General features: G+C 45.6%; 1 protein-coding gene across 1 annotated transcript in view; it reads left to right on the forward strand.

Moving 5' to 3' along the window:
- The window catches only part of CASR (calcium sensing receptor), a 74,641-nt gene extending 57,040 nt beyond the window's left edge, over positions 1–17,601 (forward strand). Inside the window, exons 5-7 of the mRNA XM_063148453.1 lie at positions 7,168–7,398; positions 10,842–10,965; positions 13,822–17,601. Coding sequence (XP_063004523.1) covers positions 7,168–7,398; positions 10,842–10,965; positions 13,822–15,272 — 1,806 coding nt within the window. The 3' untranslated portion in view covers positions 15,273–17,601. The remainder of the gene's footprint in view (positions 1–7,167; positions 7,399–10,841; positions 10,966–13,821) is intronic.
- The last annotated feature ends 511 nt before the right edge of the window (positions 17,602–18,112 follow it).

The raw sequence follows: 18,112 nt of genomic DNA on the forward strand, positions 1-18,112 counted from the left end.
CACTGCCTTTCAGAGAGCTCAAGTGTTGGCCCTACATAAAAAAGGGCAGAACAACATATTCCAAATTAGAGAATGCAGCAGGAATCAAGGATTTGATACAGAAAGAAAAAACTTGGGTTTTGCTAACCTGTAAACGAAGATTGACACATAGGTAGTTGAAAGTGAAAGGAAGAAAAACAGCACCAAAAAAACTATTGCTTCAAACAACTTTTCTCTTAAAGTATTTTATGAGTGGCTCTTTCAGAACTGGCCTGGGCATATTTCTTCATGATACTTGACCACTGGCAAAACCCAGGTCCTGTGCACCATAACCCATGGCCTAACGCAACAGCTGATCTCTCAAGGCCTTACACCTGTTAGACCATTATGAAAGCATCTTCTCCATGTGCTTGATGAGAGATCCGAAACAAGAGAGGAGATTGGGCCTTCTGCAATGCAAAGTGAAAGTCAGGGCTTGCCATCTTGAGGACAGTTGCCAACTTTTCATCTTCATTCACACTGAGCCATGATGTGCTATTGTTGGCTGCTCTCAGCACGGGCACTCTACCAAACCAAAGAGAAAAACATTTGGTACCTATCAGTCCAGAACTGTTTTACAGGCTTGAAGAGAGATAGGTAGACAGAAATTAAAACTTAAACATGGGAAAATGTATGTTAATTATCAAGACAGGACTGCTTGCAACTGTGTGTTAGGTGGGGTAATTGTCTTTTATGTGGTGACAGACACCTATAATGTGCCCAGGTTCTCTTCCATTGCAGGACCATTTGACCTAGGGAGGAAACAATCAGAAAGAAACTGCAGAAAGAAGCCAAGGATATTAAACCTTTGACAGTACATGGAAACTAGTTAAGCACCTGTCACAGTTGAGACAGAGTAAAGGACAGCTCATAGCACACCTGCATACTGATGTTTATTTACATTTGTTTAAGAATTAACAAGACTGCAACTTTTAACTGCTTGATATCTCACATGCTCTTGCTTTCCCCACAGTGTTACATCACCTGGTCTCAACTTCACCTCCTGGTAGGGACATGGTGGAGGTCTGTCAAGGTGGAAGTTCTCACTTTATGCTGTGCAGCTCCTCTCAGTTACCTTTCTCAAGCATTACTGGCCAAGGTTACTGAGCATACCCCAATATTTGTCTCCACATATATCCTTCATCTGCAGGATCTTGCCCTACACCCAGTGCGTTTCATCCAAATATCATCTTCACTTTCTTATTTCTAGCCCTGAGCCCTAGGTTTTTGTTGCAATCAGCCTCCTAACTGGTGGATCTGTCTCCTATCTCATTACTAACTGGAGTGTTTAGGACATGCCACTATTGTTTAGTCCAGCTGCTATCAAAATGTTCAACTAGTCTGTGGCTTGTGCTTCAGAACACAGCTCAAAGTTCAGCTTTGGACATGCATGCCCACACAAAATTCTCTGCTATCTGACAGCATCCAAAGTTTAGAATGGATGTTTTTGCCTGGCACCAGCCTCAGTACTAGTGACAGAAAGTGAATGTATTCTCCAGATCAAGAAAAGGAGGAGAAAGAAAGCTGGCAAAGCAAAATAAAGGTATTAGATGGTGTTTGTTAAAAGTGAGACAGCATCCTTCAAAAAACTGAGTTATGTTCAGTGAGTAAAATAGGAAGATCCATAAACTCTGGCAGATTAAATGTACAAATAAAATAAGGCAGGCCAGAAAAATGAATAAGCAATATCCTGAAATGGGGTAGAAGCTCATAAATCATACTTTAAACATTTCAGAAGTAGGATTGTTTGTTGAGCCATAGATTATCACTGCAAAAGACAAGGTAAGGCCATGACAGAAGAAAAGTGTGCTTCTCATGGACAAACTTAAGAAGGTTTAGTTATTTACGAGGGACTTTTAGAGGATCTGTCTAATTGAACTGACTATAGAAGAAACTATGGAATACAAGAGCAAAATGAACCTTGATACTTCAGGGCAAGTGAACAATATTCACCCAAGGGATATACCAGAGCTCACAGATGAAGCAGCAGAAGAGCTGGCTGCAGTGCCCATCTCCTCGCTTGAAAAAATCCTAGGCCTTGACGTCTAGAAAGCTGACAGAAGAGACATCAAGTTTCTGAAAGGGTTCTGGAGGACAGCCAAGGAGCTAGCAGAGCCTGGTTGAGCCTATTATTAGAAATTGGGGTTCAAAAATTTAGGAAGGAAAAATAGAATATACTGAAGAAGAGTCACCGTGACTTCTCTAAAGAGAAGCCCTACCTCACAAATATCCTGAAGTGCTTTGAAGGCTTTGGGATGTGTATGGGTAAGGGAACTTCTATTCATAGAGTATGCTCTGGCTTCTTGAAGGCATCTTCTGGTAGTCTGTCAGCAAATTCAGAACTTATGTAGTCTGTCAGCAAATTCAGAACTTATGTGTGTGTTGGTTTAAAGACAGTCAGCAGAGAATAAAAATCAATTATGAAACCTGACATCACAAATGTGTCTGTGGTGGACTCCTCAGGTTTATCTGAATAGGAGTGAAAAAAAGCAAATGCACTTTTAAGAACTGGAAGTCACCCTGGAAAAGGGACACAGAGGTAAACAGGGTGCCCTGGGGCCACTTTCTCAACCCTTTGGTGCATCTCTCTTCAGTATCATGTGCAGGACTCAGATCTGATGAAGAAGACTGGGAATGCTTGGAGAGGGGTCAGTGAAACAGCTGCTGTACAAGCTGTAGCAACACCAGATAGGGCTCAGCAGCCTGAGAAAGAGGTGTCTGAAGATTGTAAAGTCCTGAGAGGCATGGAAAAGATGAGCAGCCAATGACAGTTCTTTACCAATTTAAGCATAAAAATCAAAAGAGTTTTGTAGCTGCTCTTCCAAAAGGGATGAAGAAGTGCTTGTCTCACAAAATCTAGGTCTCTGTGCTGTAGGAGGCTGTGGATGTGAAAAGTTCACACAGGAGTGCCACAGCCCCTGTGCTCCTGTTGTGGGTATTTGCTCCTGGCCACAGTCTGAAGCAGGTCCTGGGCAGGTGAGCTGCCAGCCTGGTCTAATGACAACTGTGTTTATGTTACAGCTCTATGACCCTCCCATTAAGGTGGAAACCACATGACCCAGAATATTTAGCTTGGATAAAGTATAGGATGCTGCATGGCTGGGAATGGCCTTACCAGGAATAATAGGAGGGTGAACGAGAGGATAGCTTGCAAGTCCTTTCCAATAATAGGTGTTTTAATTACAAGGCACTGCAATTCAGCATGAAGTCTGTGACAGAGAAAAAAGAAAAGAAGGGAAAATTACAGAAAGAAATATCTGAAGACAGCAGTTTGCACAATGCTCTCCCCACAGGCTTCCACCAGCTGCTGACAGTGTATCCAAGCCACAAGGTCAACACTTCTCTCATAAACTCTTGGTTCCAGGATATGATACACCTACCCCTGACACATGCTGTTGGCCTGGCTGAAGCAGGGTCTTTTAGGTCTTTGTGGATTTAGTCCTGGTTATGTGTGTTTCTATCTTTAGTTACAAAACACAGTGACACATTTTTAACTGTAAGCCTTTAGCTAATCTTTGATAGACCGGTGAATATATAATAGTTCTGGGGTTATTCAGAGTCTACAACTTCCTCTTTGAAAGGTTAGTGGTTATATATTCCTTGTCTGTTTAAACTGTATTTTCACCCTGTGAAGAGCTGAACTTGTGAGATACAGAGATAGGATCCTGGGACTTTCTTGCCCTCTAAAAAAGGAACATGTTCTGCTGGTTCATTTTACAAGCTGCCTCTCAGAAATTTAGATTTGAAGAAAAGCTTTTGTTTTCTGAAAAGAAAAAACCCCAGGCTTTGTTATTTCGGTTGTTCCTGTTGCCTTTCCATTTGGAATTTTAATCAGGTCATGTGCCTTTCGTGCAGGAACTACTACACATTTTGTACCCACTAGCTACAGTTGCAGAGCTGAAGCTGGTACAATCTGCCTGGGGAAAGACAACATAATTTGCAGATCAGCACTTCTATATGAATTAACAGTCAGACAGGCATATCAAGTCATACATGAACTCATTTATAACCTTAATCCTCAGATGTAGTGTGTGTGACCAAGGGAAAGGTCCTATCAAACTAATCCTACAAAACCCCACTAAAAGCCAGGGGTATGTATTATTTTTAAGAAAGCTAATGACAGGAGGGAAGGCCAAGGAACAGACTAATTTATATGAATGTTATGAAATTAAACAAACAAAAAATTGCATTCAGGGAATCCAGAAGTTTCTCCACCATTCATCTTGCTGACCCTAAGGCCAGTGCTGCTGCAGCTGACCAGGAGAGGCAGGACTTGAACCAAAGAATCCTCGATATGGCTCTTGCAAGATTGTCTCCTAGTGTGTGTAGCAACTGCAGTCAAAGCAAGGGCAAGGTCTCCTGTCTGTGCAGGTAACCGTAAACCAAGCCAGCAGTGATACTCAGGATATCCTGGTGTCCTTCAGAAGGATGCAGTAGTGCTGCATGAGTGTCATACTGGGTTGGAGTGAGGAGAAACATGGCATTAGGCTCAGCATAAAGGAAAACCTGATCTGGACATCAAAGCTGCAGCTGTCAGCCTGTGGTAGGTGCCAGAGCCTGCAGAGGAATGTGAGCTGCCTGCTGAGAACCTGCATTGCTGACAGACACAGTTTCTGGTACCAACCAGACCAAGATTGAAGCCCCTGTGCAGATGAGGCCAGAGTGAGGTGAGGCAGTACAACAGATCACTGTCTGACCTCAAGCTGTTTCTGCTCCATTCTCACTGTCCCCCAGTGGAGCTGGGCAAGTAGCACCCTCCTGGGTACCCCTCAGGAATGAGGGGAATGAGAGGGGAGCAGGCTCCTATTTCCTTACCCCTCAGGCAATGCCCCAGCTCTCCACAGCAGTGCCAGTACTGAGCACCTTCTTTTGCTGTGTCCATCAGAGGGTGAGATCTTGCAGGGACAGGTCCTGGTTCTTTAGTGAGATCATTCCAGCTGCACACCTTATGGGTGAGCTGGTCTCCAGAGGAGGGGCAACAGGGATAAGAAAGACAGAAAAAATTCCTGCCTGCTGTGTCTCACCCATTACTCAAAGACTGAGTACTGTGGCAATATTTTGATATCCTTCCATCAACATCGTACAAGCTGAAAAGGTATTGTTAGCCACATCCTTTGTAGTACTACAGTGATTTTTTCCAAAGTCTCTCAGGCTGGCATTGAAACAGGCAGTGGGAGGAGGGTATCTGTGGCTCTGGAGATTTTAGCTTGAGCTAGGAGGATCCCAAAAGGAAACAGCGAAAAATGAGACAATTTAGCACAACTGACAGGAATTAATGAAGTGATTCTGTTCCCCTGTCCCTGTGTTTCCAGGTGAGAAGGATTCATCAAAACAATATTGTCTGTTCTGTCTGGGGGGTGAAGAGGACTCTGCCTGCCCAGACAAATTGATTTAGTTTTGGCTTCTCTTACATTTTGCCATCCAGAGTTGTATGTTTGGGCACTCACAGGTGGAGGACAGAGAGGGGGAGAGGGAGAGGGAGAGAGAGAGACCGGGCTTACAAGCTGTCACAGGCAATAGAAGCACAGCAGCAACTATGCTGCTGGGGTCTAGGGGCAGTTGACAGCCAGGAACCCTCTGAGTCACCTTATCTTTCCATAGATGAGCTTGGGGAGAAATCTGAGCAGTGCCTCAACCAGCAATTATTTTTTGAACAGAAATACAATATGGCTGAATTGTATCACAGTTGCCAGAACAGGCTTTCTTTCATGCTGCAGTTTCTTAGGTCTACTTGTCAGGCTATCTAGATCATGAATTTTACAACTACAGTTGTCCCTGGGATTAGGGACATGCAGCACACTGGTTGAGAGCCAGCTGCACATGAGCCAGCTGTGCCCAGGTGTTCAAGAAGGCACGTGGCACCTGGCACTATCAGCAATGGTGTGGCCAGCTGGAGCAGGGCAGGGATTGTCCCCCATATACAGCACAGCTGAGGCCACACCTCCAGTGTTGTGTCCAGTTTTGGGCCCTGCTCTACAAGACAGACAATGAGGTGCTGGAGCACATCCAGAGAAGGGCAACAGAGCAGGTGAAGGGTCTGGAAAACAAATCTGATGAGGAACAGTTGAGGGAAGGAAGGGCCTGTTTAGCTGGAGAAAAGGAGGCTTAGGGGAACCTTAGGACTCTTCAGAACTCCCTAAAAGTTGGTTGTGGCAAGGAGGAGCTTGGTACCTTTTTTCACAGGTAACAAGTGACGTGATGAGAGGAAATGGCCTTAAGTTGTGCCTGTGAAGGCTTAGATTGAATATTAAGAAAAATTTCTTCACTGAAAGGGTGGTCAGGCACTGGAATAGGCTGTCAAGGCAAGTGGGGAAATCACCATTCCTGGAAAGGTTCAAAAAATGTGTGGAGATGGTACCTGGGGACATGGTTTGGTGGGGAATTGAGCAGTGCTGGATTAATAGCTGGACTTGATGATCTTGCAGATATTTTCAGCCTTAATGATTTTATGATTCTATATAACACTTAAAGGCATGAGGTGAAAATTACAGTGAAGAACTCCTGGGAACAGGCAGAATGTGATTATTTTCAATTATGTGACTATGAGACAGAGGCCAGCCAAAAAAAAGTGGTAGGAATTCTCCAGGTCTGTCATATGGTAAATGAGCTTGATTTGTTGGTGTTTTCTTACTGAAGTGCATTTGGCTTGGGTTTTTCAATCCAGAGTCAAGTCCGAGTTGTTTCTCAAGAACTCCTGTTTCTGAGTGATCAATCATTGAGAGACTAGAGATACCAACTGAGAGCATTCATGCAGTGGTTGCAAGAGCAGGATGAGAGCAATGCATGGGTGACTGAAACACATGAGAGGCTGCTGCCACTTCCCTGGCCCTAACAAAGAGCTCTGGGCTTGCAGAGCTGACCCAGAGGAGCAAAGAGGAATGCTAAATGGAGGATGGAGGAGCATCAGTAAGTGTTACAGATGGGTGGCCAACCACCCAGAGGGCCACAATACCTTGTGTTGTCTACAAGGTTTGTACAGGCTCTGTGTGTTCATGGGATAGAAAACCTCCTACTGCTGCAATTAAAAGATTTGAAGAGATTAAGGTTTGTAGTAAAGTGATTCTTCTCAGGTCTGCCCCCATGGCAGATGTGTGCTGTGGTAGGGTTGTAACACACAGGCATTCACAGTGTCTCTCTGTCTCTCTCTAGGTTCTCAAGCATCTGCGACACTTAAATTTCACCAATAACATGGGAGAGCAAGTGGATTTTGATGAGTTTGGGGACCTGGTAGGAAATTACTCAATAATCAATTGGCATCTCTCTCCGGAGGATGGCTCAGTCGTCTTTGAAGAGGTTGGGCACTACAATGTTTATGCCAAGAAAGGGGAGAGGCTTTTTATCAATGAAAACAAGATCCTGTGGGGTGGATTCTCTAAGGAGGTAAGTGCTTAAATCCTCACAGCAATGTTTTCCAGATCCACAAGCTGAAATTTGAACTAGCCCTGCACACTCCTCCTATTATGGCTCCATGATATAGATCCATTCACCTTACTGTATACACAGTCTCTGCCATAGCCTTTCTTACCCTTCTTATACACTGAAATAACACACAATGTCTCCTCTCCTTCTGTATATTTGTTTACCTACCCTGGGTATTAACGTTTTAAATGATATCCTTTTTTCCTGGCCCAAGCAGATACAGTAGAATTTTATAGCAGTGTTTCAAAGGGATGAAAAATTCATTACCCAAGTCTGGTTGTTGACTAAATCAATATTTCCTGATCTCGGTAGTTTCATTGCTGAAAAGAGCCATCTCTTTCACTCCAATTGTTTCTGTATCAAGAAGTGCCTCTTCTTGCTCTTAGTTATATTCACAGCTCTTTCTGCTGGCTTCACCCACCAAGTCCCAGAGCCTTCCTCACACCCTTGTCTTGCAAACCAACAGAAAAAGCCCTGTCAATCTGCCTGGGTTAACTTGGACATGGTGCTCAAATAGTGGAAGATGCCAGCACCTGCTACCTTTTTTTTCTCCTTGTATTTTCCTTGAGGATGCTTCTGCAGCCTCAGAAGTAGTGATCTCAAGAGGTATCAATTGACTTCAGTCAGGTCTAAGTCCTTCTCCACTGTCTTGCATATGTTTAATGTTTTTTCAGCATAATTGTTGTCACTAGCAGCCAGGCCATTTTCACATGATGGAAACGTGGTGCAGACATCTCCACACCAGAGCCAAATGAACTGCTGTCATAGCCGGCAGCAGCCAGCTAGGCAGAAACTCTGACTCCCAGAGGGAATACTGAGTGGGTACATGGTTTGTGGTCTGGGAATTGACACAGGGAGTAGAGTATTAGCTCAGCAATGTCACTGCCAGGCACTGCTGGGATGTTTCAATGTGTTAAGCCAGCACCTGATTAATGAAAGAGGGAATTCACTTCCAGAGGATTATTCACACTGGCTGGCAGATCAGGTAATGCTCCTGCCTTAGCTACTTGTCCAGAACAGTTACAGCATGAGTTCAGCCTTTCTTTACTCCAACTACACTTCTGGTTCAAGTCCAGAGCACTCTGAAGGAGGCATGAATTGAACAGAGCATACTACCACAGAAATACTGACCTCAGAGCTTTTCTATGTCCACCTGGAGTCTGTAAGCACAAGCTACAAGTGGAACTTAGAAAACTCTGATATTATAATCCCTCCTTCAGATTGTTGCAAATGCATCTTGTACTTTTCCCAACAGTTAGGATTTATTGGTTTTTGCTTAAACTGAGTGATTGTGTTCCCTTGGTCTAAATTTCTCTGGTAGTGCAATATTTAACTTCATTCTCTGTCCTAAACTGTTAAAAATGTGACAGGATGTTGCTGAGTGTAGTGCCAGGGTGTGTAAATTTTGTGCAGTGAAGGGGTTTGCAATCTCTGTGTCTGCTGCAGCCTCTTTTTTTCAGTTTATATACTTCCAATTTCTTGCAAGTAAAAGGCTCTGTTCAAAAAGAGTAGCCAGTACTTCACTCGCTGTGCCTCTTATCATCCCCAACAAAAGTTTGGGTAATGTGGGTAATTTTAACATTCAGGAACTTCCGCATTGGGCAGACTTGCAAAAGAATGAGTTAAAGAGTAGGTAAGATAGATAGATTCATTTTGGCAGGACCTGATGAAATTCCCCACAGAATACTTAAGAATTCAGCCAAAGTAATCACAAAAGTACTGGCAATTCATCTTCCAGAAATGTGGAGGATGCATGATGTCTCAAAGGATCAGAGAGCAATCGTAATACCTGGTTTTAAAGCAGTTATAGGAGAACCAAGGGAATTATACACCATTGACTTGAGCTTCAGTAACCTAAAAGACTTGATAAAAAAAAAATTAAACTGTTTATAAACACTTAAAAGACAATAAACTGATAAGAACAAGCCAACATGTATTTGTCAAGATAAAATCATGCCAAACCAATTTAATTTTTCTCCTTGGAAGCTCAATGAACTTTGTAGATAAAGGGGAAGCAGCGTGTAACTTCAGCCAGCCTTTGATTCAGCTCTGTTCAAAATCACTGGTGGCAGCCTAGGGAAAGACAGCCTAGACTGATGAAGTCCTCTTGATGGATGCACTGCCTGCTCCAAGACTGTCCCAAGGAATAGGAGCACTGTGTTTATAGCAGTAGGCACTAACAGCAGAGCGCTTCAAGCTGGGAGCTGCAGGGAGTTACCCTGTGTATATGTCTGTCCCATAAATGAACAGCTTAGGAACAGCATTCCCAAACTCAGCTGCAGCTGCACTTCTCAGTAATAGGACACAGAGACTGCCCTCACCAGAGCCACAGAGTGGTCATCTCTGCATAGCAGTTGTCATTAGTGAGGGCTTTGCTTCCCCTGTGGCTAACTAAGGTTGATACCTGCACATAGGTAACTTCCAAACCATAGCTAGGACTCCTTGTGCAAATGCATCAATGCAGGAGGTTCCTGGAGATCAGCAGGTTGGCAGCACTTGGCTAAACTAGCACCAAACTTCCAAAAATTTGAATGGAGGCTCCCAAACAGAACAGCCATTGACTATGTAAGGATCATGGTACTTTGCTAGCAGTGGAAATTGTAGGTTTAACTCTCCTGAGCTGAGAAAGTCATGTTCTTTGTCAACTCTCTTTCTTTAATTTAGTTGGAAAGAGGTGAGCTCAACCTCAGGTCATGACTGTATGACAAAGGCCCAGGCTTCCATTCATCAGGCTGAAGTCTGTGTGTCAGTGTACTTCAGGCATGCAGTGAGCCCATGCAACCACTTGCTGCCAGGACACGACAGTGCTCAGGTGGGCTCAGTCACAGCAGAAATGCACAGCCAGCAGGTGACATCATCTACAGCAGCAGAGGTCTGGAAACCTTTGGATCTGTAAAGCGCCACTGATTTGCATCTTTAGGTGTTCAGTGTTCTTAAAGAAGTGTTTCAGAAAAGTTGTTTTAAAATAATCCCCACAAATTATTAGCAGACATTATGCAATATATTGGATTGGGGATCAGATGTCAGGGCCATAATCTCCAAGGCTGACTCAAATTCCTGCCAGTAGAGATTGATTATCTTTTCTTCTAATCATCTAATGACTGTTTTGAGGTATGTGTATCATGGTCACATTCCAGTTTGCAATGCCCACAACACAGTAGAGATTACAAAGGTCTGCTGATCTTCCTTACTATCCCTTGATGTGTTCCTTCAGAGAAATCTCACTGCAGTGGGTTGGGGAAGGACTGTTGTGCAAAATGTGTCTGTTCTGTGGGCGGAAGAGGTGAGCGTTTGAGGCTCTTCATCCAGCATGCCAACCGAGCAATAATTCGCTTGGTGGAAGCCAAGATCTTGCCACAGTAAGGCACTGGCACCATTAACTTGCTCGGGCTCTTCTCTTGCAGGTGCCTTTCTCCAACTGCAGCAGGGACTGCCTGCCAGGCACGAGGAAGGGCATCATTGAGGGGGAGCCCACCTGCTGCTTCGAGTGCGTGGACTGCCCCGACGGGGAGTACAGTGATGAGACAGGTAACGCCCACACAGCTGCTCTGGGCCTGATCATCACCTGAAGTTGTGCTGAAATCACTTCCCTGCAGGGCTGGCCTGCTGCCTGCCTTGCCAGGAGGCTTCACAGAAAGTCTGAGGCGCTTCTGAAAAGCTTACAGGAGTTGAGTCCTGTGGTCCTCAGGTCCTGTCTACTGCTAAGCCTGCTTGTGCCTTCTGCTCTGCATCAGGAAAATTAAGGCACAGAACTTGAAAAACAACTTACATATAGAAAGCCTCTCAAGCAGCCACAAACAAACTCTATTGCACTGTAGCAGTAGTTTTTCCTCCAAAAACCTGGAGGGGAGAGAGATTCCCTATCCTAAATTCTGCAGTCATCTGTCTGCCCCCATGTTTTCCTCAAACTCTCAGGGTTTTATTTCATGCTTTACAAAGAAATAAAATCCATTACATCCCAGATTTCTCAAGCAGAGAGAAGTATTTCCCTTTATGAACTCACCAACTACAGGTTCTCTTGATCACTGATAGCACAAAAAATGAGAATCTGTGGATCCTACTGAGCTCCCACGGACATGTTTTTTGCTTCGTTGGGAGCTTGGATCAAGCTACCCAGGCTCTGGAAGAGATAGAAAATGTAAACTCAGGTTTCAAAATGGTTGAAAAATTTTGATTTTCCAACACCACTAATGCTCCCTCAGTTTTGGGCATCCCAGGGTAATGAAGGCAAGTAAATGATTTCAGGATATCAGTCCTCTCTACACTGTCAGGTACTTGGGACCTCCCCACACCCTCTCCGGTGCGCTGGTCCCAGCAAACACTGCAGACCTCTCAAGAGAGGAAAAATGCAGTAAACTCCTTGCAAAACTGAACAAGTGTTCTTTGGGTGAATCTAATTTGTGTCCTATCAGACAGGAATGATATTTTTTTAGCATGACGATACAGTACTACAGGATGCTTGGAAGCAGGATTTTCAGATTAAATAGAAGCAATTCTGGTCATATGTAATAGGGGTCTTCTGGTGTTTTTCACATAATTTTGGGAGCTAGCTCTGGTGTGGAGTTGGAATTTATGGGGCTGAGGTGGCGACTGTCTTCTGACTCTACAGTTTCCTGCTGCAATTTGAGCTAACAGTAACAGTCTTTATTTCCCATGCTTGCCAGTTTTATAGGCATAGAGAGCAGCTTTACAACCAGTTCCATCCAGCTGAGACAGTGATGCTAGCAGAGGAAACAATCTGTCCCTTCCCAGCTGTTTGCTCCCACACTTTGTCTGGGAGCAGTGCTGGCACTTGTGCGACCATGGAGTGAATTGGATCAGGTCTTTGGTCTTCCTGAAAACAAGCTCTTGGGAGGTTGAGTTTCCAACTGGAATGAGAAGCTGCGTGCCCTCAAGTGTTAACAACACAAAGGAGGAGGAAAGAATGAGCAGCCTTGCAGGAGGAGGGAGACTTGGTTGACTCCCTTCAGAGGCAGCACAGTCTCTAAGCCACCACAAGACAGCAGTGAAAGCGTGTCTTTAGGGTGCAGTGCTGAATAGCTGTCTCTGGCAGAGGCTACTGGATTCCCTGCTACATAAAATTAACTTTGCTTTGTCTGCAGCTTGTAATTTATAATGAACTTCCAGGTAAAAGGCACAAGAAAAATAAGAATTATTAGCTGAATGGATGTAAATGAAATTACATGGTGATGAACAGTTTCTGCCTGAGCTTTTGCACCTAGTGCCAGATTTTCAAATAAACACCTTAGGTGAGGCAAAAAGTCCTTAGGAAAGTGGTGTCATATCAGGTCATGGATGGTCTCTCCAACCACACCTCAAGAACAAGAGAGCCTGAAAACTTTTGGTCTCGTTAGCTGGGCATTCCTGACTTTCCCATTAGCATCAATCTCTGCTATGGAAGCTGTGGTCAGAGTCTGTGTCTGTGCTCAGGTGCAAAACTCAGAGGGTGATTGCTGTTAAAGGAGTTTGTGGACTCTCTGCAGCCCCTTGCTATCCTGCTGGGATCCCAAAAGCAGAGGTAAGCTGAGACCTCCAGCTCTCTGCTCGCCACTCCTTTCTACTGCCATCAAAAGAGTTGTGACCCTCCCTGCTAGAGCACAAGACCCATTTGAGTCAATGAAGAAGAGCAGAAGCAACAGGTCCTTGCTTTTTGATCATGCAAGCCATTGGCATGGCCACGCTATCACAGCCGGCCCAACTACTTTCATGAAGGAGATGGAGGCACCAATTTTCCCTTTGCAAGTATTAGTGGGGCATTTGCTAGGTGTAGGGAGAGTGATACTACTAAGACACATCTTTCCCTGGCATTCCAACGTGAAATGAGAATGTGCTGCAAGTCAAGGGCATTGCCTGCCCTCAGGGAAGAGCAATTTAGACGGTAAGACTTGCCTCCATGGAATATGAAATAGGCTCTCAAAGCATTTAAGGAGGCAAGCACGTTTTTAATTTTCTCTATAATAGAAAAAGGCAGGATATTCAAATGATGATAAAAGTCTGAGAGGTATGAAGACAGACAGAAGTAGAAGATAAAAGTGAAGAAACAAGGAAGAGGGAAAACCAGAGCCTGTGTAAGAGCTGATAGCAGTCGAAGTTTGCAAAGTTTTGCCAAGAAATGTATTACAAAAAACATGAGGGCAGAGGCAGGACTTCTTTTAAGCCAGAACCAAGCATGCTTTGTGTTTTCCTATATAGCCCCTGGGAGGCTGGTTGTTTCAGAGTAAGAAACTCCAAGACATCAATATATGACTCTGGGGATCTGCTCACAGGAGCGGAACGCTCTGTGTGTTTAAGATCAAGGCTGGTGTGTAGCTGCCATATATGTCATCCCACACTTCAGCCTCTCATTCTGACAAACCTTCCCTCTCCTTATCACTTCTTTTTCAGATGCAAGTGCTTGTGACAAGTGCCCTGAGGATTACTGGTCCAACGAGAACCACACGTCCTGCATCCCCAAGCAGATAGAGTTTCTGGCCTGGACTGAGCCCTTTGGGATTGCTCTGACTCTCTTTGCTGTGCTTGGAATTTTCCTGACTTCTTTTGTTCTGGGAGTCTTCACCAAATTTCGCAACACACCCATCGTCAAGGCCACAAACCGGGAGCTATCCTACCTCCTCCTCTTTTCCTTGCTATGCTGCTTCTCCAGCTCATTGTTCTTCATTGGTGAGCCCCAGAACTGGACTTGCCGTCTGCGGCAGCCAGCTTTTGGCATCAGCTTTGTCCTCTGCATCTCCTGCATCCTGGTGAAAACCAACCGTGTCCTTCTTGTCTTCGAGGCAAAGATCCCCACGAGTCTCCACCGAAAATGGTGGGGCCTCAACCTTCAGTTCCTCCTGGTCTTCTTGTGCACGTTTGTGCAGATTGTCATCTGTGTGATTTGGCTCTACACGGCCCCGCCATCCAGTTACCGAAACCATGAACTGGAGGATGAGATCATCTTCATCACCTGCCACGAAGGCTCCCTGATGGCCCTCGGCTTCCTCATTGGCTACACCTGCCTACTGGCAGCCATCTGTTTCTTCTTCGCCTTCAAGTCTCGAAAGCTGCCTGAGAATTTTAACGAGGCCAAGTTCATCACCTTCAGCATGCTGATATTCTTCATCGTGTGGATCTCCTTCATCCCTGCTTATGCCAGCACGTACGGCAAGTTCGTGTCTGCTGTGGAGGTGATAGCAATACTGGCTGCCAGCTTTGGGCTTCTGGCCTGCATCTTCTTCAACAAAGTCTACATCATCCTCTTCAAGCCCTCCCGCAACACAATCGAGGAGGTGCGCTGCAGCACAGCTGCCCACGCTTTCAAGGTGGCAGCCAGGGCCACCCTGAGACGGAGCAACGTGTCCCGCAAGCGCTCCAACAGCCTGGGCGGCTCCACCGGCTCCACCCCTTCCTCCTCCATCAGCAGCAAGAGCAACCACGAGGACCCTTTTCCTCTGCCGGCCTGCGCCGAGCGGCAGCGCCAGCAGCAGCGCGGGTGCAAGCAGAAAGTCAGCTTTGGGAGCGGAACGGTGACGCTGTCGCTGAGCTTCGAGGAGCCGCAGAAGAACGCCATGGCCAACAGGAACGCCAAGCGCCGGAACTCGCTGGAGGCCCAGAACAGCGACGACAGCCTGATGCGGCACCGGGCCCTGCTTCCCCTGCAGATCAATGAGCCCCTCGGGGCTGAGCCCGGCTTCCAGGCAGCTTCCAGCCCGGAGACCAGCTCGCAGGAGTCGGTGGTGGGAGACAACAAAGAAGAGGGACCAAGCCCTGAGGCGGAGCCTTCCCTGCCGTCGGTTAACTCCCGAAATTTTATAGGCACTGGAGGTGGCTCTGTCACAGAGAACACGGTACATTCCTAACGAAAGAAGATTGCGAAAAGTACACCAGCCCCCAAGAGGAACTTGCTCACCTCTTGCTTCTGAACGGGAAAGGCAACAAAGACACACTGGTGTGACACAGCCCCACCACGCCTTAATGTTAGCACCGGCAGGGTAGCACATGTGCCTCCAGAGGAAGGACTGTGTCTGGAGAGCCTGGGATTGAATTTGCATTTGCTTTATTGAAACCACGACATCTCAGAAGGACAAGTGAAGATCGCCTCTGGTGGGGCTTAAGCAGAAGTCTGCACGCTGCCTCGCCTCCGTAAGCTTTTCCTGCCAGACTGCAACTCAGCTGACTATGGGAGGCACTAGGCAATTCCACTATACCCTGCTTTTACATTTATGTATAATATTCCTCTTTCCCAATATGTATGATATTCCCTCTTTATCCAGTATATGTGATCTGTAACCATGTGCATCAGGACTCTCAGCTCTACAAAAGCAAGGTACACGGGAAAGAACAGTCATGGGGAAAATAAAAAAGCCCCCAACATCCTGCATGCTGTGTACAGCCAAGGCTGTGAACATGTAAAGTATTTAATGTGACAGAGCGCCCTGCTAATTTATATTTAGTAATGTCCCAGTCTCTCCTTTCTGCCCAACAGGAAATACTGGACAATACTCTCTGTAGACTCCATTGCACTAGACCAAGCTACTTAGGTTCCTACTGGTTTCCTCCAGCTGGAATAGCTTTACCTCCAGCCTGCCTGCTTTGGTGGAGGGGGAGAAGAGCTTGTAAATCCCTCGCAGAGAACGCTGCAAAAGCACAATGAGATGTATCCCTGATTGATTATGTCGCTAGTAGTTGCGTGCTTAACCAAGTGTTGCTGCTGTACTATCCCACAAGGCATACATGGCTAACCCTTCACACCATAGTCAGCGTTGTGCTTTGCCGTATTAACCTGCCTCACACCTACACGGAGCATTGCGACAGTCCTGGCGGTACTGGTGGGCCTGACACGCCAGATGGAACAAGGAGAAATGGAGGAGTTAGGGATGGAGGGGGAGCCCCCAGCTGTGGTAATAGGATCACCCAAGCAGGTGAATATCTGAAGTGTGCGTGCTGGTAGATGTCTGGGTGAGAAAGACATTCAGGCCTAGGTTCTGGGACACATATAGGGACAAATGGATTAACTGGATACAGTTTTGCTCCTAAAAGCCACCTACTAGGTTATTTCCCATTTTGAAGAGAGGGCACCTAGCACAAGAATGGTGGACTGTACCTAAAGAAAATCACTAAGGATGTCAGCAGAGATCATAGCAGAACTTGATTACTCTTGTCCCACTCTTCCTAAAGCAGACATAATTGCCTCTGGTTTTTCAAGGCATGCCTCATTCTTTTGGATTCATGCTGGAAAAGTTGAAAAGAGTCATTAGCAGAGAGATTTGTTGTGGTCTGATAAGAGAAAAAACACCCCTGGACAGCCTGGTGGGAGGGGCTAGGGCTACATTGCAGAATTTAATTCCCTCTTCCCAGATTCCCCGTGGAAGAACAGGCATCTGTCAGGAAGATGTCAGTGCCCTCCGTCATTAGGCATGAAGGTAGTCTAGACCTCTTCTAGAAAGGTAGGTGGGCCTGCAGCTCAGTGTGAGCAGAGACAAAAGGACTGTGTTCGAATGCATTGGGGGAAACACCACAATTCTCTTGTTACTGTTTTTGCTTGGTTGTTCTTCTGCCAGGGCAGGCAAATAAAACTTACAGGTGACATTACTGTATAAAAACTTTGTTTTGCCACCTCCACTTGTTGACAAGGAAGAGGAGCAAAGTGGAAGTCCAGAATCCCAAGAAGCAGGCCATCCAAACAAGTTGTTTTAACCCTTTTGTTGATCTGTTACATCCCCCTTGGAATGGGCTCAAATTTTAACTACGCTACATAAGAACCAACCCAACTATAATTGTAAGGCTTGCAAATGACAATATTTGATTAAAACTGGCTTAGATGATTGAGGGAGAAAAAAAAAGTTGAGTTTGAAAGCACAAATCCTTCTAGCCCAAATTTTGGAAACCACATTCTACCCCTGGACTCAGCTAAGAGCTGCTTACTGCTTCTGAAACCTAGGTCCCTTCCCCAGGCTGCTGACTGTGGCCTGTGGGCTCAGGGTACGGAATTGAGCCCCGGGGGCTCCTGAGTCTAACTGCACGAACCAGGATGAGCACTAGATGGCAGAGAGGCCTAAAAAAGTCATTTTGGTTACGGCCTGCAGTTCAAAAAAAATCCAATTGCTGTGATTTTAGTGCTAAGTGAATCATTCCTACTGGAGCAAAGCCATCTCAGCAACCTCCGAAATAAAGATGACAGCACTGAAACATGTAAGAGTTCAATGAGTGAAATGAAAACAACACAATTTACAAACCAAAGACTGTTTAGGAACACAGACAGTGTAAGAAACAGAAGGTCACCATCAGCTGCCTTGTCTGGAGAGCAATATTCACTAGCTATGTATACAGCAGATGATATTGACATTTGGGTGCTTTTCATTCCTTGGGTGTTTTCCATTCTTTACATTTACTTAAAAGGAATTTATACCCTGGCACACAATGAGTCTCCAAGAGCTGCAGTCATTTTTTGGCATGGCCATCTGTGCTGTATTTGCTGGGGAAGGTCCTTCCACCCTCCCTGCTCTCATACGTGGAGCCCTAGGCCTCCAGCTCCAATGCTGCATGAGAGCTGCTGCTGCAGCTGATAGCAGTGACACACACACACTGGACACAAAGGAAGTTCACTAATGAAAGACCCCTTTGGGAAGGTGCTTTGTAACCAAACCTCTTTTCCCATGCACGGAGAGGGGGATATGTTCTCATCCTGTCAAGTCCAGGA

Source organism: Melospiza melodia, chromosome 2 (assembly GCF_035770615.1).
Source record: "Melospiza melodia melodia isolate bMelMel2 chromosome 2, bMelMel2.pri, whole genome shotgun sequence".
Taxonomy (NCBI): domain Eukaryota; kingdom Metazoa; phylum Chordata; class Aves; order Passeriformes; family Passerellidae; genus Melospiza; species Melospiza melodia.